The 23463-nt window shown below is 42.8% G+C and overlaps 1 protein-coding gene across 3 annotated transcripts in view; it reads right to left on the bottom strand.

Moving 5' to 3' along the window:
• Positions 1-22696, bottom strand: part of FRMPD4 (FERM and PDZ domain containing 4) — a 566595-nt gene extending 543899 nt beyond the window's left edge. Inside the window, exon 1 of one of the 3 annotated variants that reach the window (XM_025436476.3) lies at positions 22285-22696. In XM_025436476.3, the coding sequence (XP_025292261.1) occupies positions 22285-22316 (32 nt within the window). In that variant the 5' untranslated portion in view covers positions 22317-22696. Of the gene's footprint in view, positions 1-21026; positions 21443-22284 lie in introns of those variants that run through there. The other 2 variants (XM_025436486.3, XM_025436469.3) reach the window with 2 other exon arrangements.
• Between the last annotated feature and the right edge of the window lie 767 nt (positions 22697-23463).

The following is a 23463-nucleotide window of genomic DNA, read 5'->3' as shown; positions in this document are numbered from 1 at the left end:
ATTAAAGGAATTTACAGTCTAGGCAGAGGAGAAACATGAGTGACTACAAAGGACAGTCACAGAGCCAGCCGTTCTACCCCCAGGAATATGCACAATAGAAATACAGTTGACCCTTGAGCAACACAGGTTTGAACTACACAGGTCCAATTATACGCAGATTTTTTTTTTTTTTATAAATACAGTAAAGTACTACAAATGTATTTTCCTTAAGATTTTCTTCAATTTTTTTTTAAAGTAGGCTCCATGCTCAGCATGGAGCCCAACATGGGGACCTGAATTCATGACCCTGAGATCAAGCAAGACCTAAGCTGAGACCAAGAGTGGGACACTTAACTGCCTAAGCACCCAGGTACCCCCTCGCCTTATGATTTTCTTAACAACATTTTTTTAGGGATGCCTGGGTGGCTCAGTGGTTTAGCACTTGCCTTTGACCCAAGGTGTGATCCTGGAGACCTGGGATCAAGTCCCGCATCAGGCTCCCTGCATGGGGCCTGCTTCTCCCTCTGCCTGTGTCTCTGACTCTCTCTCTCTCTCTCTCTCTCTCTCATGAATAAATAAAATCCTTAAAAAAAAACTTTTTTTAAGATTTATTTATTTTTTTGAGGGAGAGAGAACACAAGCAGGGTAGGGGCAGAGGGCAAGAGAAAGAGAGAGAGAGAGAGAATCTCAAGCAGACTCCCTGCCGAGCACAGAGCCCAGTGTGGGGCTCAATCTCAGGACCCTGAGATCATGACATGCATGAGCTGAAACCAAGAGTCAGATGCTCAACCAACTGAGCCACCCAAGTGCCCCAATAATATTTTTTTCTATCTTACTTTATTATAAGAATACAGTATATAATACATATACAAAATACGTGTTAATCAACTGTTTATGTTATTGGTAAGGCTTCTGGTTAACAGTAGTTATTAGTAGTTAAGTTTCAGGGGAGTCAAAAATTATAGGCATATTTTCAACTGTGTAGGGGGCCGGCACTGCTAACCCCTACATTGTTCAAAGGTCGACTGTACTTCAGTGAGCTGCACTCAGCAGAATTAAAAATAAAAAACGATAGGGGGTGGGACACCTGGGTAGCTCAGCCGTTGAGCGCCTGCCTTTGGCCCAGGGCGTGATTCTGGAGACCTGGTATCGAGTCCCGCATAGGGCTCCCTGCGTGGAGTCTGCTTCTCTCTCTGCGTACGCCTCTACCTCTGCATGTGTGTGTCTCTCATGAAAAAATAAATAAAAATCTTCAAAACAAAATGATAGGGGCACCTGGGTGGCTCAGTGGTTGAGCATCTGCCTTCGGCTTGGGTCATGGTCCTGAGGTTCTGGGATTGAGTTCTGCATCGGGCTCCCTGCAGGGAGCCTGCTTCTCCCTCTGCCTATGTCTCTGCCTCTCTTTCTGTGTCTCTTACGAATAAATAAAATCTTTTACATAAATAAATAATAAAATAAAAATGATAAAATAGAACAGAATCAGATTGTATTCAAATGATTATTTTGTGAAATTTGCTTTAATTGTGTGTGTGTGTTTGTGTGTTCTGATAACAGCGGAAAATGAATTTCTTACTGTGAGTTTTGGTTTAAAAAATCAGAATAAGACAGCCCGAGTGGCTCAGCAGTTTAGCGCTGCCTTCAGCCCAGGGCCTGATCCTGGAGACCTGGGATCAAGTCCCGTGTCGGGCTCCCTGCGTGGAGCCTGTTTCTCCCTCTGCCTGTGTCTCTGTCTCTCTCTGTGTGTCTCTCATGAATAAATAAATAAATAAAATCTTTAAAATAAAATAAAAAATCAGAATACTACAATATTCTAGGCAATCATCAAACATCAGATTTGTTTAACATGTAAGCATCTACACCTACTCATTCACGGGAATACTCCAATATGTTTCATATCTATCATCATGCCTTCATTTAATGTGATTATGGCTATAGATATACAAAAAAAAACTATAGTTAAGATATTTTCATTATGCACTCATACACCTTATTCAATCAATGAGAAAATGGTGAGGAATAAGAAATGCATAATTATCAAATTATTTTCAATAAAAACCACCTAATACATTAATTGGCTTCATCATAAATGCCAAGAAAAATTATTTTAAATTATTTGTTTATAGTTATCTTTTTTTTTTAAAGATTTATTTATCTATTCATGAGAGACAGACTGAGAGAGAGAGGCAGAGACATAGGCAGAGGGAGAAGCAGGCTCCCTGCAGGGAGCCCAATGCAGAACTCGATCCCGGATCCCAGGATCACAACCTGAGTGGAAGGCAGGCGCCCAACTGCTGAGCCACCCAGGTGTCCCTATACTTATCTTTTAAACCTTATTTTTGATCAGATGGTTAACACATTCTTGTCAGAAATAATTTGTTCATTACAGAACAGCATGAAAGAAAAGATCTTTTCAGTTCATGTGAACTCCAATCCTGTAGCATATGGAACACAGGAGAGCTCATTACCCACTCAGGTAAAACTCCAGCACTGTGAGCTACTCCCCCTCAGGGAAACCACTGTCCTCGTCCGATGAGTCAGTCCACAATGATCAGGTATCGGTGCATCCATCCCTTTCTGCATATCAATTTAGCAAATCCTCTCTGCTCTCCACAGTCAGCACTTTGGGCTGTAGAACCAACAATTTCCTCTCCTTCTTTCCCCATAGTCTCAATTTTGCAGAGGTTTTAGCTGGCCATATACTGGGTTGGGGGTAAGATGGGGGTAGCAGGAGCTGAGGTCCTCTCCCATGCTAGAAACTGACTCTTAATTGATATGTCAGTGTTTGTCCATAGGAGGGTCCCAGTGCGATTTTGAGTGGGACAACTCTTCATTACACCCAACTATTTTGCTTATGTTAGGATGCTTGGTATCCCTGGTCCCTTCCCAATTTATGGCCATAGGACCCCGGGCCCCAACATCATTAACAACTAGAACATTCAGGGGCATTGCCCAATACCTGTTTTCCACTTGAGAACCATTGGTTCTCTAAACCAGGGCTCAGGGGATCCCTGGGTGGCTCAGTGGTTTAGCGCCTGCCTTTGGCCCAGGGCGCAATCCTGGAGTCCCGGGATCAAGTCCCATGTCGGGCTCCCTGCATGGAGCCTGCTTCTCCCTCCTCCTGTGTCTCTGCCTCTCTCTCTCTCTCTCTATCATAAATAAATAAATAAATCTTTAAAAAAAAAAAAAAAAAAAAAAACAGGGCTCAGCAAACCTTTTCTATAAAGGACCAGATAGTAAATAAAGCTTTTGAGCTTCAAGGGCTCTATGGTCTCTGTTGCAACTACTCAACTCAGTTGTTGTAGTACAAAAGTAGCCATAAATTTTAAGTATACAAATGGGCATGGCTGTATTCTAATAAACTCTATTTATAAAAACAGGTGATAGGCTGCATTTGGTCCACAGATCACAGTGCCAACGTCTGTAAGCCTAAACCAGCCATGGTGATTCCCTTTACCAGGTAGATTTAAGAAAGACATGAGACACAATGATAGTCCTAGACAATGTCAGATCAAGGGACTCTGCTATGAGGTTTCTGGGAAATTTTTTCACACTCTTAAAAAGAGAAGCATAGAAACAACATATTCTACTCCTCTCTCATTTTTTTAAGATTTTATTTTATTTTAAAGATTTTATTTATTTATTCATGAGATACACAGAGAGAGGGAGAGAGAGGCAGAGACACAGGCAAAGGGAGAAGCAGGCTCCATGCAGGGAGCCTGACGTGGGACTTGATCCCAGGACTCCTGGATCACACCCTGGGCTGAAGGCAGGCGCCAAACCGCTGAGCCACTCAGGGATCCCCTAAGATTTTATTTTTAAGTAATCTCTACACCCAACGTGGGGTTTGAACTCACAACCCGAAGACCAAGAGTTGCATGCTCCACCTACTAAGCCAGGGAGGCACCCCATCATCAGTGTGTGTGTGTGTGTGTGTGTGTGTGAAGATACGATCGATGGAGATACTATAGTCACTTTGTGACCATAAGAGGTTCAGGCCACATGCTTATACGGTGCATGAAAAAGATGACAAAACCCTTGAATCCAGTTAACCAACTCTAAAGTGGCTCTACCTCTGGATTTTTATCTTTTCTTTTTTTTTTTTTTTTTTTTAGTAATCTCTACATCCATTGTGGGGCTTGAACTCATGACCTTGAGATCAAGAGTTGCATGCTTTTTGACTTAGCCAACTAGGTGCCCCATAACTCTGGATTTCTTATATAAGAGAATAAATTGCCCTCCTCCTCAAGCCATCTGTAGTTATGTTTTCTACCACTCACTGCTGACAGCATCCTAAGTAATACACTTACTATTTGATCACAGAGCAATAAGGGCCACATAATTCTACCAGAATATGAGTATAGTGTCCAAATGGACATTTTATAGCTACCTTTCAAATTCAAGTGTTTCTTCTGCAAACAAGAGCCTTGTTGCTGTTCTCCAAAAGTGCAGCTCTGGTTAAAAGAGAAAATATTGAAGAGGAATTGCATGTTGACTGCTTTATTTACTTCTTTTCTTTTTCCATGCTATTAGGACTCTGATTCTGAGTGTTAGGATCTCTGGAGAGGTAAGTCAGAAATGAACATCTGATTGCCCTTTGCTAGATATGGCCAGGAGACCCACTCTGGTCAAGGATACCATAAGGGAAGATCCTCAGCTCTTGCAAAAGATGTTCTTCCATGATAAGAGAGAGAGATAAGGAAAATGCTCACAATGCTCCAGCCACCCTATTTCCTGCCTCTGAACACAGCCATAGGATGATACAATGCCTGGAACTGTGGCAACCACTTTACATGCATGAGGTAACAAGCATAAAGCTGGTGGAGAAGAAAGAAAGAGCTTGAGTCAATGAAGCCCAATCCAGGAACCACCTACCTCTAGAAATATAGTGTGTAAGCCAATTTCAGTAAAGCAGTCCTTTATTTGCAGCTAAAATATCCTAACTGATACACATAATAAGAAAACATAGCGAAGATGACATTTTTAACCTTAAAACATAGAAGCTATTTAGGTTATACAAGAACTACTAAGTATAGGTATCCCTAAATAAACTATCTATGTTGTACTGGAGTTTTGATGTACACTTCCTAGGAAGTAGACAGAGTCAGATAACCAAGTAGGACCGGCCAGGGTCGGGGGGTTCACATCCTCTTCTATTTCTTCTATCCTCCCACACATACTTTTCCAGTGTGGTTTCTACACTTTCCTTCAAAGCATTCACCTGTCATAGCAAAACAATCAGTAGACAAAAGGGAAACAGTTTATCAGCTTTTTGCTTTGAATCCTTTACTATATAACATGTGTAGGTTATTAGATCTTCCTTGTGGGAAAGAAAGAAAGCACAGCAGGAGGATTTAACCATTTACAAGATGATTTTTTTTAAATATTTATTTTTTTAAGTAATCTCTACACCCAAAGTGGGGCTCAAACTCAGGACCTCAAGATCAAGAGTCTTCCAACCGAGCCAGCCAGGCACCTCTATTAGATAATTTCGATTCAAGTTGTTTAAAATCTACTGGAGAAGAGACAGGATTGTCCAAAGAACATTTATACAGAGAATCATCTGTAAGTGCAAAGTGATACTATCTAGCATCCCATTTATGCAGGATTTCCAAAAACCCAAAAAGAGGGCAACCCTGGTGGCGCAGCGGTTTGGTGCCGCCTGCAGCCTGGGGTGTGATCCTGGAGACCCGGGATCGAGTCCCGCGTCGGGCTCCCTGCGTGGAGCCTGCTTCTCCCTCTCCCTGTGTCTCTGCCTCTCTCCCTCTGTGTCCATGAATAAATAAATAAAATCTTTAAAAAAAAAACCCAAAAAGATAAAAATATTTATATATCTAAATCTGTATCTACATATTCATTTTTAATTCTCTTCTCACCAAGCACCACTTGATATTTGATGACATAGGACAAGGCTCAGCAAACTTTCTGTATAGAGGAGATATTTTAGGCTTTGTGGATCATATATTTTCCATAGCAATCATTCAGCTCTCCAATTGTATCAAGGAAGCAGCCACAAACAATACATAATAGGGATGGCTGTGTGCCAATAAAACTTTATTTTTGGATACTTAACATTTCATTCTCATATAGTTTTCACATACCATGAAATATTCTTCTTTTGATTTGGGGGAACCATTTAAAAATGTAATAACCATTCTTAGCTTTATACAAACAGGCAACAGGTTGGATTTGGTCCAGAGGCTGTAGTTTGCCAGCCCTTGATCCCTAACTAGGACACAGGAAAAAAAATCAGAAATGACTTCTAGGTCAGAAATAAAAGTATGAATTATACCCCAGAATGGTTTTATGCATATATCTTCTTGTGTTCTGATGATCTTCAACAAATGTTAACACATGTACCTATAATAGACGATTTGATTGAACACATCACTATATTCTAGATAAATGGAAGTTGAGGGAGTTATATATGACCACAATAGTACTAAAGAAGTGAGGTCAACTAAAGAATTAACCAGTAGAGAAGGATTAGGCACTTTATTGCCTCCTGCGTGTGTTCCATCAACTTAGTTAAATAGCATTCTATTCTTTAACCTGTCAACATGATCTTAACCGGAAAGCCAAATTATGAACTAATGGCATCATAACCAAATTACGGTCCTAAAGGAAACATCCATCAGTACATCCCCAGAATGGGTTCTCCAAAACACACCAAGTTGACCCTTTTGATGAGTGGAAGATTATTAGAAGATAAGATGTTAATACTGCTGTCAAAAACTAATACATTTTGGGATCCCTGGGTGGCGCAGTGGTTTAGCGCCTGCCTTTGGCCCAGGGCACGATCCTGGAGACCCGGGATCGAATCCCACGTCAGGCTCCCGGTGCATGGAGCCTGCTTCTCCCTCTGCCTGTGTCTCTGCCTCTCTCTCTCTCTCTCTGTGACTATCATAAATAAATAAAAATTAAAAAAAAAAAAACTAATACATTTTAAGTTTAAAAACATATAAAATAAGCATTCCTTGCTGGAAGGTAGAGAAAAAAGAAAAATATTTTTGTTTATATTCCTATGAGAGAAAAGCTAAACTAGATTAAGAAACTGAAGAAATTTTGCTTCAGAGTACTCTCAATTCTATACAAAAAGTTAACACCTTTTAAATGATACCATCCCATCTTCCAGCTTTATCTGCATTTGCTAATAAAAATTACCATGAAAATTTTATAAATCTGAAATTTCTATTATACTTTTCAGATATATATCCTTAATATATTGAATTATCTTTTATTTCATTAGTTCTAAATAGAGAAAACTAGGAACTTATAGGTTAGAATGGCCTGATTTGGCAATTTATATTTCATCTGGAGCAAATTTTTCAACATTTTATCCTATTGGGAGGATCATATTTACCCAATTTATTTCTTCTAAGCAAACTTTCTTCTCTCCCTATCTCCCCCATTCTTTTTTTTTTTTTTAAGTAAGCTCTACATTCAACGTGGGGCTTAAACTCACAACCCTGAGATCCAGAGTCCATGCTCTATCAACTATGTCAGCCAGGTGCCCCTTAACCTCCCCCCATTCTTTTTTTTTTTATTCTTTTTTTTAAAGATTTTATTTATTTATTCATGAGAGACAGAGAGAGAGAGAGAGAGAGAGAGAGAGGCAGAGACACAGGCAGAGGGAGAAGCAAGCTCCATGCAGGGAGGCCGATGTGGGAATCAATTCTGGGACTCCAGGATCAAGCCCTGGGCCGAAGGCAGGCACTAAACCACTGAGCCACCCAGGAATCCCCTCCCCCCCATTCTAATAGCATTTTTATTATTTTCTTATGTATCCTTTCAGTATTTTTTATGTAAATACAAGCATGTTTACTGTTGTGTAGTTTATTTTTACTTAATAAATATATCCTGGAGATCATTTTAAATCACTGCATAGAACATTCTTTTTTTCTTTATTTTTTACAACTGCATAGTGTTTCATCCTATTTTAATCAAAGTTCTCATGGATGCTCTTCTTAGAATTTGCTTATTCTATGGTAAAATGATAGAATTCTAGAAGTAGAATCAAATTTATTTTATTTTATTTTATTTTTTAAAGATTATTTATTTATTCATAGAGACACAGAGAGAGAGAGGCAGAGACACAGGCAGAGGGAGAAGCAGGCACCATGCAGGGAGCCCGACGTGGGACTTGATCCAGGGTCTCCAGGATCACATCCTAGGCTGCAGGCAGCGCTAAACCGCTGCGCCACCGGGGCTGCCCTAGAATCAAATTTAGAGACAATATTACACGATTTCCCCACTGCACAATTTGAGGAAACAAAGGCTGACTTGCTCAAAATCAACCTGAAAGTTCCAACCACCATTACTCAAGCTTTCCCCACCACCAACTGTTTCATGTCTTGTCATGAGGTTCAGGTCCCGGACAAATTCTGCTCGTCAATTTTAATACCTATGAGGAACTAGAATGCCCACAATTTTAGCATAAAATTTGAATATCACTTAATGGCATCTCAAACTACCTTCTGACTTTTATGAGTTTTGAAATATTCAGTATGCTATTATTAATGTCATAAAAAATGTCCATAATCCAAAGACTTAGCTGTAAAGATATTTATTGCATCACAGTGTTCATCCAAGTCAAAACACTAGAAATGATCTAAATGTTAATTAAATAAGAAGTCATTCACTAAACTGTAGCATATGTAGCTATGTATTTTATATTTACAAGAATATTTTAAAGGTTTTATTTGTTTATTTGAGAGAGGAAGCACAAGGGGGTGGGGAGCAGAGGGAAAGGGAGGAGCAGGCTCCCCGATGAGCAGGAAGCTCAATGCAGGGATTCCCAGGGCCCTGAGATCAGGACTTGAGCCAAAGGCAGATGCTTAGCTGCCTGAGCCACCCAGGACTCCCATTTATAAAGAATTTTTAATGATACAAAAACAATGTTTTGTAAAAATGTGAAGTATAGATTCATGTATATATGATACTATGTAAAACGAAAGGAAAGATTAAAGAAAATAGATAACAGTGATTATATCTGGCTGATGAAATTTCAATTATTTCTATATATTTTCCTTTCTATAGTCTCAAAACTTTCTACAATACAGTTATCTCACTTCTACAATCAGAAAAACATTTGAAAACTTACTGATACTGTTTGGACTTTGGATTTATGTATCTTATTAGCCCCGCCCACCAAACACCCAGTGCAAAGAGTCGTTTTTATTAAAGCCCACGGATAGGACCCAGGGGCAGAAATTGCTGAGGAGCAATTGATTATATACTATGGAGTTGGGGTAAGTAAAGACAAGGGAAGTTTCCAAAAGGATTTTCATATGCTAAAGAAGACTTACAGGATCTGGGAGGCCTAGCTATTGTCAAGTAGTGGCTTTTTTGAAATTCAAATTTACTTGTTAATGGTTCATATAGTCCTCGGGTTCAAAAATCAAAATAAAATATGAAGTGTGAATGGGGACGTGGGGACCAGTCTCTCTCACACATAACTCCCTGTGCCCCTAATTTACAGAGTTAAATTCTGCTTTTAGTTTCTTATGTATCCTTCCAGTCATTTTTATACAAACACAAGAAAAAAATATATACCTAATCCTCTAGTTTTTAAACAGTTTTGCATCTTACTATTCTCACTTAAACAATAAATGTACCCAGGGGCGCCTGGCTGGCTCAGTTGGTGAAGCTTGGGACTCCTGATCTCGGGTTGGTGAGTTTGAGCCCCACATTGGATGTAGAGCTTACTTTAAAATAGATAAAAGATGTACACGGTTCCTGGGTGCTCAGCGGCTGAGCATCTGCCTTTGGCTCAGGTCGTGATCCCGGGGTCCTAGGATCAAATCCCGCATCAGGCTCCTTGGGGGGAGCCTGCTTCTCCATCTCCCTCTGCCTATGTCTCTGCCTCTCTTGGTATCTCGAATAAATAAGTAAAATCTTAAAAAGAGAGAGAGAGAGATGTGTACATTAATATATATCCAGAGATCTTCCTATATCACTTTATAGAGCATCTCCTTGTACTTTTCCCTGACCTCTGCACTGTATCTCACGTTCATTTTTTTAAAAAGATTATTTATTTATTTATTCATGAGAGACACAGAGAGAGGCAGAGACACAGGCTCCCCGGGGAAGCCAAATGTGGGATTCGATCCCAGGACCCTGTGATCACGACCTGAGCCAAAGGCAGAAGCTCATCTACTGAGCCACCCAGGTGTCAGTGTCCCCTCATATTCATTTTTAAGCAATGTTCTCATAGACTGATTTCTTAAAATTTCCTCATTCATGGTGATATTTTAAAAGGGCAATATAAAAGCTAACTCTAGGTCAAATATATGCACTTTATTTAAATAACATTTTTTAAAGATTTATAAGTAATCTCTACATCCAACATGGGGCTTGAACTCACAACACCAAGATCAAGAGTCACAGGCTCCACCCACTGAGCCAGAGAAGCCCCACCCCCAAATATGTGCCTTTCATTTAGTATAGTGAGTATTCCACTTCCCAGTCATTACATTTACTCAATGTACTGTACGTAAAATACCCTGATCATAGATTCTTTAATATGACATTTAAGGACACAAAAGTCTCATTATCAAATCTTTAAGTATGTTACAAATATTAAAAAAAAAAACAAAAAAAAAAAACAAATATTATGCACAATTCTCTTGTGGCGGTAGAGAAACAATGTGTATAACTGGTGAACACTAGGACTTGAAGGAAGGGAAAGAAAACAAGTGTCAGAACGAGGGGTTCTGGCTGGACTTCTAGCTGCAGGCAGTGGTTCGCTGCCTAGTGTCCAGCGGGCGCAAGTACTAGAGGCAGATCCTCAAAATCAGGAGCTGTCAGATCTGCTGAATGAAGTGCCAAAGCAGCCGTAGCTGTGATAATCAACACCTGACACCACGTGCAATGCAGCATGGTTTCACTCTGATTCATTCATAACTCACCAAATACTTAGTATCTACCCTGAACCAAGGAGGTGTCATATGAAGAGGGTTTGCCCTCAAACAATGCAAAATTGGACTGAATTATAATACAATGTGTCGGGGATCCCTGGGTGGCTGGCTCAGCGGTTTAGCGCCTGCCCTTGGCCTGGGGCGTCATCCTGGAGTCCCGGGATCCAGTCCCACATCGGGCTCCCTGCATGGAGCCTGCCTCTCCCTCTGCCTGTGTCTCTGCCTCTCTCTGTGTGTGTGTGTGTGTGTGTGTGTGTATCTCATGAATAAATAAATAAAATCTTAAAAAAAATAATACAATGTGTCCTAGTCAACTACTGCCACCATGATGCTGTATAACAAACTTCCCAAAACTCAGTGTCAGCCAACAACTAGCATGTTTTCATGCTCACAGGTTTGCAGGATGGTGCTGCGCCATGTGAATCTAGCTTCTGGGACCAACATACTACTGCAGGCACTTCTTCCTATAGCAATGCTGGAAGGAAAAAGAAATGCACACAGCCCCTTAAGGTCTTCTACGAAAATGGATAGATACCCTGTGACCCTGGCCCACCTCCTGTTGGCCAAAGTAAGTCAGAAGCCCAAGAGCAATGAGGCAGGGAAGGCAACTCCACCTCTAGCAGGAGGAACTGTTATGTCACATAGAAGAGGCCTGGATTTAGGAAGGGTTTAAGAATTGGGAACAAAGAACAATCTACCACATAGTGAATACATGTTACGACGAAGTCGGGACCTGCATTAGCTACTGGGTGCACAGCTGGATTAAATTTCCCAGCAATCCTTGCAGTTAGGTGTAACCAGGGTCCTGGTAAATGGAGGGTGGGCAGAATCATATCCTCAATTCCAGGCATGACCTTTCAAAACCTCCCAGCCAATCTTCAACCATTTCTCTCCCCTCATCTGTCAGATGAATGTTGATGGGCTTCAGCTTGAATCTCAAGCTGAAGGTAAGACAGCCTCCGTCTTGCAGGTTCTCTGAGTGTCTCACAGAATCCCTCCCCTCCATCAGCAACACGTGTTTGGGTCTCCAGGTCAGCAGAGATAAGCTGCTAACAACTGAGGGGTTGATCCCTTAAAATAGTTGGACTATCTAAACTAACAAAACATGCTAGTCAGCCATTTAGCCCAGGATTGGAAAGTTGGAAAAGGCTACATAGAACAATCTTAGATTGGAAACTAAAACATAACAAAAACGCAAACAAACAAAAACCCCTCTACAACATAAAAGACAAATAGTACTTTTTCAGGTAAAAAGGAGGCAAGGTCAAGAGTGTTCTAGACATAATGAAGACTATATGCAAAGGCTCGGGGGTGTGACATCATTTAAGACTTCTAAAAAGTTCAACATAAAAAACAAGTAAGTAAATAAATAGAGCAACACAGAGGTAGAATGTGTATGTGTGTGTGTGTGTGTGTGCTTGCTGGTATATAAAAATGTGTGCACATGTGTGTTTGGGGGTTGAGTAGGAAGTTAAGGCTGGGAAAGACAAATCACAAACATCCAGAAATAAGATGGAAAAAAAAAAAAAGAGGGCCAACCCCAATAGGGTAGAGATAAAGAATGAGGATTTTGCCCCAAGTACATGAAGGAACACAGAGATAGAGGATTTGTTTAGAACTTTAGAAAACTTCAAGGAGCACCTGGATGGTTCAGCCAGTTAAACATCTGCCTTCAGCTCAGGTCATGATCCCGGGGTCCTGGGTTTGAGCCCCATATCATGCTCCCTGCTCGGGCGAGGAGCCTGCTTCTCCCTCTCCCTCTTCCTGCATCTCCTCCTGCTTGTACTCTCTGTCAAATAAATGAATAAATAATCTTTTAACAAAAAAGCATCTGACTTCAGCTCAGATCATGATCTTGCGACCCTGGGATGGAGCCCCACGTTGGGGCTCAGCAAGGAGTCTGTTCATCCCTCTCCTTCTGTCTCTCCCCCTGCTAGTGCTTTCTCTCCCTCTCTCAAGTAAAGAAATTAAATCTTTATTATTTTTTAAATGTTCCATTTACCTATTCATGAGAGACACAGAGAGAGGTAAAGACATAGGCAAAGGGAGAAGCAGGCTCCAGGTGGGGAGCCCAATGCAGGACTCAATCCCAGGACCCCAGGATCACGCCCTGAACCAAAGGCAGATACTCAACCGCTGAGCCACCCAGGCGTCCCAGAAATAGAATCTTTAAAAGAGAAGAAAACTTGTAAATGCACTCTCAAGTGGTACAATGAGTGCTAAGAGGTAAAGACCCCCAGAGAGATGGCCAGGCTGGCTGGGTGTGGGGTAACCCCTCAACCATACCCACCCTTCCCCATCCCAGAAAAATAGGCAGACACCCAGGGCACAGCTCTAGCTGTGAATGTGAGCACTGAGCTCAAGGAAGAACAGTAAAATACTCCTGTTAAGGGCAGAGAGTATAAATACTATAGGCCTTGCAAGCCATGTGGTCTCTGTCACAACCATTCAACGCTGCCAAAAGCCACCAGAGACAATATATAAACAAATGAGCATGACTGTGTTCCAATAAAACTTTATTTACAAAAACTGGTAGTAAAGCTCTTATAAAATAAGTACATAAAAATAAAAGCAGGGGAAACAAATTGGGTGGCCTAGGCCACAGAGGGGAACATTGCCCTGAGCCACAATTCAGTTGGACACCGGAGGGGCTTGTAACTAGGACTATAGATTCATAAGAGCCAAGCACCCTGGGCTCCAGTTCGAAGAGCCATTGTAAAATTGCCCTGGTTAGATGTATGATCCAACACAGAACCAGCACACAACAGCCCCGAAGTGGGCAGAGGGCATTTCGACCTCCACTGGTCCACACATTCCTGCCTACACGTGCTAGGCCTATTGCTTTCTCTGAAGCTCATCTTTGTCAGAAAATTATCATGTCCTTATTTTCAATTAAGCAAACCCTACACAATTTATGGAACATACGAAAACGACCACCATAAAAAATCAAAGCCCTATAATAAATGTAATTATAGGGAAATCACTTTTCCTTTGCAAACTTGAGAAACATTATTTTCATAGAAACGATAGTATGTTCTATCATTCAAAGAGGACTTCCTAAAATAAAACCTCCTGACATCCATAAAAACCCATTTAGCACAATCCTAAGTTTGCCTTTTGAGGTGATAGCGGTAACACACAGATTTCTTAGAAGTCCACGTCGGTGACTTTTTAACCATCAATCACAGAAAAAAAAATGCTTCAAAGGTCAAAAAGGAAATAAAAGTTTATTCCCCAAGTCCAAAAGCAGGCCATTTATTTCTATGTGCGTACTCCTTTACATTTCTGAGTTACTGATCATGAAAATTGTGCAGCTAAACAAATTACGAGAATTTATTTGCAAGAAGTATGAGAATGGGTTGTGTATAACTTTGCTCACTAATTATTTAGTACCGAGTATTTATTGTATGCCAAATCCTGTAAACCATACTTGAAAATATATTTCTAAAAGAAGAATTCAGGCAGGAAGCCCTTCTCATCTCTTTGCCAGGAAAAAAATGGGAATGTTAACTTTGTTATCTAAAACTAAGGCTTAGATTTCTCCTAGATAGTTTGCGCAGCTTTAGCACATAATGACCTAAATTGCTCAGAAGCAAGGCAGCGTACTTTTGAGATGTTTTTTCTGTGCCGAACTAAAGGTAGCCTATGGTTTTTCGTTACAACGCCCTCAATCAAATCATAAGAAAGTTGGGTTAAACTCAACTCCAAATTGAGACAGTCTACTTCCAGCCTTCTGCCTAAAACGAAACCCACGTATCTAGTTTTCCTTCCATTTGGAAAAAGATTAATGAAGGTCATCAGCCATTAGGACCAGATGGCTCAAGTGTACTGTAAGGAAATACCAGGCATTCTCCCATGGACTTGCTTATCAGCTCATGGGCACATGTCATTGAGGCTGTACAAATATTATTGCCCATTCTTTTTCTATCCATGTTAAACTAGAAGTTTAAAGGCCTAAGGAAGGGAAGCATCACTCTCACAAGTAAGAAACTTGAACACAATTCTTTGCATTTCACTTTATCCTTTCATTTATCATTTCAGCCCTAGCCACTCCCCAACACAAAGAAAGCAGGCCAACCCAGTGATCAAAGAATAAGTATGCAAAATTGTCCCTGGTGCAACAACCAAAGAAGGATGCAAAATTGTCCCTGGTGCAACGAATACCAGTAGGGCAAATATGTTCACTTCTAATGGTTGATGTCCAACAGTTAAACAAGTAATTTGAGATCAGAAGTTTAAATAAAGATAAGGTCCACATTAATTGTGAATGTACATTAGTGAATTCATGTGCTCGATATGCTAAATTTTGTATTACCAAAGTTTCTCTCCTTAACCAAACTCTAGCCAGGCTCCTTTGAGCCCTTTCTCCACAAGGCCTCAACCTTGGTCTATCAAGATCTGAACAAACACTTACTCAGTTTCTAACAGCTCAAGGCCACACATTGTTACGATGACTCCAACTGCCCACCCCCGTACAGTACCTGCTTGAGAAAATTTTGAGGCTGTCGAAAGAATATACTGTTTGTTCCAGCCAACACCTGAAGTAGGGCCCCTGTCTCCCAGCTTCAGTGGGAGGGAAGGAGCCTATCTTGGATAAATGCTAGTTAGCAAACCCATCTGAGTTTCACATGGACCAATCTCCTTCTCGGTTTTGGTACTCTTGCACTTCCCTGCCTCTACTGAGCTCCAGCGCACCCCTTCCCCATCCCCTCATTGTCTCTTTAAAATGTCAGGTCACCTCAGACACCTGGGTGGCTCAGTGGTTTAGCATCTGCCTTTGGCTCAGGGCGTGATCCTGGAATCCGGGATGATGCATCGGGCTCCTCCTGGGGAGCCTGCTTCTCCCTCTGCCTATGTCTCTGCCTCTCTCTGTGTGTCTCTCATGAATAAATAAACAAAATCTTTAAAAAATAAAATAAAATGTCTGGTCACCTCTCTACAAATTGAAGTTGTGTTGAGTTTACATTGGACTCTCTTCCCTATTACAGTGCTGTATTACTGACTAAAATCTGTCCTTGCTTTAAGTAGCGTCTGGCTCCGCCGTTCTGTGAAGGTACGTAATCGGTTATCCTTGTGCCCACACACATGTTCTGATAATGTAAAGAAGGACAAATAGGAAAAGGCATTGTTTAACCCAGGGGTCGGTAAACTTTCTATGAAAGACCAGATAGTAAATCTTTTAGGTTTTGTGGGTCATAAGGTCTTGTTAGTATCTGTTAAACTTCGTTGCTGTAGAGCAAATACAGCCTCAGACGATATACAAATGCATGAGCCTAGCTGTGTTTTAATAAAACTTTATTTACGAATACTGACACTTCAATTCCATCCTATTCTTTTGATCTTTTTAACTACTAATTTTCATTTAAAAAAATTTTTTAAGATTCTATTTATTTATTTATGAGAGACACAGAGAGAAAGGCAGAGACACATGCAGAGGGAGAAGCAGGCTCCAGGATCAAGCCCTGAGCCCAAGGCAGATGCTCAACCACTGAGCCACCCAAGCATCCCATTTTTTAAAAATTTTTTTAAAGACTTTATTTATTTGCTTGAGAGAGAGAGAGAGAGAGAGAACTAGCAGGGGGAGCTGGAGAGGGAGAGGCAAGCTCCATCCTAGTACCCTGAGATTGTGACCTGAGCCAAAGCAGATGCTTCACCTGACTGAGCCACCCAGGCATCCCTAAAACAATTTTTAATTTTGAAAACCATTCTTAGCTCACATTCTATACCAAAACAGTCCGCAAGCCAGATTTGGCCTACAGGCCATAGTTTGCCAACCCCTGGCTTAACCTATTTATATATTTTTCTTTCCTTGCTATCATTAGCTCCCAAAGTTCAAGATCATTTAATGGTAAGGTTAGTAGATTTGGGGGTTATATTCTCAAAAACTCAAAAATGCTCTCAATTTTTCTTATTGAGCCAACTATGAAATCAGTGATTTTAAGTCAATTCTTAAAGATAAATTCCTAGCTCGTCAATAATGTATATTCTCTCACAGCTAAACTTCCATGGCAAACTCCAAATGGAATAATAATAAAGTTGAACCATGCATCTGTGTGAGTGTGTACATGCGTGTGCATGTGTGTGCATGTGCATATAGAAAGAGAAAATGAATAGCTGTAAGGTCCATAAGCAGAAAGTGAGAATTTTCACGTCATGTGTTTAAAGTACAAGTAAACTTCACAGTAAGTGACTATCTCTATCAAATTCTGATAGCAAGCAGGTAAAATTCACTTGCCCCAAGGAGAGAGAGAAAGAGGGAGAGAGGAGAAAGGAAGAGAGAGAGAGAAAGATGCTTGAAATGGCATAAAGCCTGAACTAGACATCTTCCCCCAAGAACTGCTAGCAACTAGACTTTTACAGCTGCAAACTAGCAACCTCTGGGAAACTAGAGTTAAATATTCCTAAAACAGGAATCTAGTTCTGTTATGAAACTGTTCATCATTTCACCTCCTGACAGTCACAAAAATCAGCAGAACTCAGAAAGGACTTGGATGATGAGCAAGTAGCATTTTTAATAAAATTCAAATCCAGAGTCTTTGGGGGTTTTTGGTTGCTAGCCTCTAGAGCTCACTATTATCAGCAATATTAATGCAATTATTTGGGTAAAAAGAGAGGAGATGCGAAAAATATGACCTTTTGCATTGCTTCCTTAACTTCCCTTTCCCCCCGAGAAATATTTAATTCTGAATATGGTAAAGGTAAAAAATAGAAGTTTAGTAGTCTCTAAGTAGGTTTTACAGAGGAATCTGAGGAAACTCTCTATATAGAGTTTTATTCTTCTTCAAATGGATGATCCTTGCCACAAAATAGCCTGTGCAACCGCATGCTAATGTGAAATAAAGCAGCCTCTAAATTTACCTACCTCTATAAGGAATAATCTTCCTATTAACAATTGGGACCCAATCATTATCTCAAAGTGTGCCATTTTGTGTCAAGAAGAGCCATGAAGTCAAGCTATTTAATCCCTGAAAGCATCCCTCAGTTTAATAACACCCCTATGAGTTTTGGGTTTCAAATCACTTCCCTCAGGCGAAGGGGGCATAATCATATGTTTTTCTACTGAACTGCATTCTCCTATAAACATTTCAAAGAGTGCATCTGCTTTACAAATGAAATAGTCGATACAAAGTGCAGTAACAATAAAAATATATGCCTATTTTTATACTATTACTGGTTTATAAGGCAATCATCTGTAATGCTCTCATCTACAAGGATGAAAAATGATATATAACTGTTACCAAGGAAACAGTGAAGTAAAATTGCATGTAAACTATCAAACAGTTTAATAACCAGAAAATTAGAAGAACAAGAAAAAACATCTCCGGATAGCACCACGATACATTGTGCCACCCACGATGCACGCAATCAAGGGGTCACAACTCATTCAAAAAGAGGAAGAGGCTCACGACTTGCCAGCTATTCCAGCGCTTGGTGGCATTATTTAAAAATGATGACCATAAAGTGGTACTGAATTCCTGAGGGGCGATTTGAATTGTGAGGTTTTTTTTTTTTTTTTTCACATGATTCAAAGGGCATAGATTCTGGGAACAAGTGGTTAAACGTGGGTACTTTGAGAAGTCAAACTACTGTGTTAATTCCAGCGTGGACTCATAGTCTCTCAATAATTCTCTGTAATTACCTCTGTCTTTACTCGCAGACAGGACATTTGGCAAATAGCAGGTATGCTTTCTACAGCAACCGCTTCCCGAATTAACATGTAGAAACTCAAGTTCTTGGGAACCAAAGACAAGGCGAAGGCCCGGGGTAACTGTGTGTGTGTGTTCGTTCACCTCTAAACCACGAGAATTTTAAGCACTCAAGTAACCACGCTGATCAAAGCTAAATCCTTTAGGAAGATTATCCATTCTGAAATCAGGAAAATCCTGCAGTGTAAGCACTTTTATACTTCGCCTTTGAGAAAAGAACCTGATTTCTGTAACAGTGTTTAAAACACATGCACAAGACTTTATTCCTACAAGGCCAGGGAGCAGCAGCTGTAAACATGTGCCTCGGCGTACTGATGACCCTCTACACGTACTGCTATCTCAGCTTGGGGACCAGCGCCGAGCTCACACTGAGCAACAAGAAGAATGCCTATGGATGAAAGATTTCTTAATGGGCACATAAGCTCAGAACATGTGCAGCTTCTCTCTTTAGAATAAACACTCTATTTGGATCACGTTAAGGACAGAAAGTGAAATTCACACTCATTTACTAAATTTTAACCTCTCTTTAAAATAAGATCCTAATCCCCCACAGCCTGGCTTGGGTTTTGCAAAAACTCAGATTTGTGAATATCACGAAGGCATCCCAGAATTTAGCAAAATGAATATAAACCATCTTTTCACTGATATACAGCACTGTCCTCTCCCAAACTCCAAAGTTTAAGGACTAAATCTAGGCTCTGGATGTTTTTTAACATCTATCACTTCTAGCAGTTGAGGCCACCAAAATCTATCTTGGTTACTTTATACTGTTGAACTTCTTTTCCTTCGGCAGTCTCTGTCCATCACGCAGATGGCACCAGGGCAATCACTAAACTGTTGCTCACGGCCGTTTACCATCCATGGTTTGTGACTCGACAGCTGTTTATAAACCAGCCATAGGCAGAAGCATGCAGGAAGTTAACAGAACAGAGGTGTGATGCCTGGCCCTCTGTGATATTGGCGTGAGATCAAACAATTTGCCACACTACAATCACCCACCCTTTGACATGTCAGTCTTCTGATGTGCAGGGAAAACACCTCTTCGTGGGCTGCTCCAAGACAGACATATTTACCCATCAGCCGTATACCTCATGTCTATCCAGACTAAGTTACCCTGGGCCCTCTCCCTGGAAAATCTGCTGTGACATTAAGAGTGACTCATGTGAGCAGAGAGGGAAGGTGGAGATGGGCACTAAGAACACATAAAGACCTGTGGATGTTGGTGAAAGGCACATCTGAAAGGCAACTTGCAAACCGAATGCTTCCAAAATGGCCCAAATGTAATTTGGCCAAGCCAAGTCAACACACATTTTTTATCCGGGCTATCTGAGGCTGCTCATCCTTGCCTGGTGCAATCAACACATCCCACCCTGACACTAAGGAATAAAGGAAAACCTAGAACCATTTTCTCGTAATTCCAAGGAAGTCTAAACTGCATCCTGGAAAACTCTTCCTGTCTACCTCCTAAGGCCGTGGTTGGTGACTGCTGTAAAGAGCCAAGCTCAAGGGGCAGAAGGCTCATCATCCCAAAGACGTGGGTGAAGAAGGTGGAGTGTGGTCTTCTAAGCCTTCTCATACCAGGCGCTTCCCAGTTCACGCCACACTGCCAGAAGGACAGACCTACTTCCTGGGTTTGATGAAGACTTTGGAAGCATAAGCAGGGCAGAAAACCTAGAGCAAATGCTCTGACCAGGTAACACCTAGGCGCCCCCAAAGTGGAAATCTTCTTCCTCTATCAGCACTGCCAGAGAAATCTGCCTGAATCCATGATTTTTCTTCTGTCTCAACAACATGGCCCCTTGGAAGCAAATTTCTCAATTTTTCAGGGCTTGGGACTACATAGTTACCCAAGGAAAGGCTAAAAGGTCTCTTTCTTCGGTCTCCGTGTCTTCAGCATCTAGGTCACTGCTGGAAACACGGGACAATTACCCAGGTCAACCTACAAGCTGAGTTTTCAGGGTGTGGAGGTCTAATTTAGGGGTGGGGACCAGGGGGCCACTTTTGGTCAGTGCCGCTTAGGAAGCAGGAACCCAAACTCCAAGCACTTCTGGCTTTGCCTCCAGTAGCAATTACAACCATCTTCGCTTGGCCCTGAATTATACATGTGACCCCCAAGCACCACTGGGGTTTTTCCTAAGGGAAAACAAACTGTCATGACTATTGGTGCGTGCCTGAGGGTGTGCATGTGTGTGTGTGTGTGTGTGTGTGTGTGCGCGCGCGCCTGTGCTCTACAGCCGCCGATACACAAGCCCCACCAGCCAGTGGGAGAGAAGTTGAACGCAGCCCCTGGCCCCCTCCTTTCAGTCCTTCCTTAAGCCCCGCTGCTCTCTCCAGCTTTTGCCTCCCCCCAAGCCTCCCGAAAAATAAAGCACCAAGTTGCCGGCTGCGGCGGCCCCGGGTGCAAATGAACCGGCGCAGCCCCTACCTCGAGAGCTTTGCAATCTTCACAAAGCTGAAGACATCCATGCAGGCAGCCGGGCACCCCGAGCACGGAGGCTGCGGCGCCCCTTCTCACGCCAGCAACGGCAGCCCCATGGCCGGCCGGGACCTCAGCGCGCCCCGGGGCTCGAGTGGCGGCGACGGCGGGTGGCGGCGGCGGACCTGGAGAGCCCGCACCTGGAGGCGGCGGCTGCTACCCCCCTCCGGCCGTGAGCTGCGTGTGCATCCCGGAGCAGGACCATTGACGGGCGCCCGTGTTGGAAAACTCCACGGAGAGGGGGCCGTGGAGGGTGCGAGGGGCGGGGGTGGGGAGCGTGGCCCGGGTGTGCGCCCCGGCCTGGGGGACTCCCGGGCGCGCCGGGGAGGCGAGGCCCGGGCGAGGGGCGCCGCTCCCGCTCCCCAGCCCGCCGGCCCGGCTGCCCCGCGAGCGGAGGAGCGCAGACTGAGCCGGGAGGTGGCGGGCGAGCCTGGCACACGCGCACGCACCCCTCGCGGCACTGCAGCTGCCTCCCTGCCTCCTTCCCCAAGCTGAGTCCCTTCTCCTCTCCCTACCCCCACCCGCGGGGGGCGGGGGGGCTCTCCTGTCACCAGCTGCGGGTGCCTCCAGATCTGAAAGATTGATCTAACAGTCTCGGGCACAGCGGGGACGGCGAACGCTCCCCCCTCCCTCCCCAAACCGGGGGAGAGCCGTGCAACCGCAGGTTGCCGAGCCTTGGTATGTTCCATAAACAAAACTAGCGATGGGGAAGGAGTAGGGACGATCCGGGCCGGATGGTCTGTCAAGGGGAAGGGGAGGGAGAGATGCCCAGCACCGCGGCTCGGTCTGGAGAGCACAGAGGTCCCACTGCTTCCCCCAACCACTGGAGCTAGACGCGACAGCTGGGCTGGCTGGGAAGGTGTGTCTTTGGACAGCAGCACCCGGCGAGCGTTGGAGAAATAAGAAAATAGGACCGGGAGGCGTTTGGAGGGGCGACGGTGCACACCGGGCGGCTTCTCGCTACGGGGGTACGGAGAGGAGGGTCCCAGAAGCCAGCGGCGGGGAGACGGCTAGGAATGGGGCTCCGAATCTAAAGGAGGAGAAGGGACGCGATCGGGGTCTGGGAGGCAGAGCTGAGACGCTTTCTCAAATTGAGCAGCCGGTACAAAAGGAAAAAAACAAAAAAACCAAAAAAAAAAAAAAAAAAAAAAACCCAAAAAACCTTACTCATAAAAACAAAACGCCGGACACATAAACAAACACTCACCTTAGGCAGAGTAAACTCCAAGTTGCAGCCATGTAGAACTCTAGCCTTCTCTTTTACATAATTATCTTGGGTAATCAGCCCTCTTCATTAACTCAGTTCTCTGTCCCCGGAGGCTCAGGCTTCTCCGGGCCTCTTTTTTCTTGTTCTTTCCCTTGGAGTCTCAAGGCCTCTTCTCCAAAATCCTTTAAAATCTCTCCCCAGACTCTCTGAAGGTCAGATGGCTGCACAAAGTGTGTGTTCTCCCACCCAGAAGCGTTCACCTGATGGCAGGGCCACTGCAAAGAAAAGATGCCACCCCCGAAATGTTGGAGGATCTGGCCAGTGCGCTTCGAGCTCTCGGAGGGGATTAGGGAAAAGGAAATAGGTTTAAAGTTCCCAGACTTCTGCCCCTCTCTGGGTCTGCTGCTGTATTTAAAGTCTCCAGTATTCGAGTCTAGTACTTCCACTTTGTTTTTTTGAAGGCATTTCTTTCAAAAATGAGACATAAAATCGGTAGCAATCTGAAAAAATCTAAATGATGTGAAACTCAGGCATAAAATTACATTATTTAAAAAATAAAGAGACTCGGTTTTCCTTTGGCTTCTTACAGACATACTAGTTTCATTCCATGAACGGGGTTACCACACGTCAGCAGAGGAAACAAGAGGGACCTCGGCTTTTGAACCCCCCGTTGTCTGTGTAAAATAACTGTAGTTTAGGTCTACACTGTCCTGTACCTTTTTTAAAGCATTTTTGCATTCGAGTCTCATAGCAACCCTGTCACATAAGTAAGGCAACGCGTTTAAAAAAGAGAAATCTCTTCTTTTTATGCCACCATCTATTCTCCATGTACTAGACGGAGAGATGCGTTTTAAATGTGGGTCACATAAGGTTGCTTGTCTAATCAAAACTCCGCAAAAGCTCCCCATTTCCCTTCAACCCAAAGTTGTGCTCCTACATGACCAAGAAGGCCCTAGATGTCTATCTATTCCTCCCCTCCCAAACTCTCTCCCATTCCTCTACTTCCCCCAACACTAACTGAGCCCCAGCAATACTGGCCTCCTTGCTGTGCTGCAAACTCTGCAGGTGTCCTCTCACCTTTGGCTCTTCCCGCTAGTTGTTCCCTCAGCCTGGGATGCTCTTCCCCCAGTTGCCTGCAGCGGTAACAGCTCCTGGGCCACATCGAGCATTGCACAAATA

The sequence above is a fragment of the Canis lupus genome, chromosome X (assembly GCF_003254725.2).
Source record: "Canis lupus dingo isolate Sandy chromosome X, ASM325472v2, whole genome shotgun sequence".
Classification (NCBI taxonomy): Eukaryota; Metazoa; Chordata; class Mammalia; order Carnivora; family Canidae; genus Canis; species Canis lupus.
Note: the sequence above shows the minus strand (reverse complement) of the source record. Positions and strands in the feature narration are given on the sequence as shown.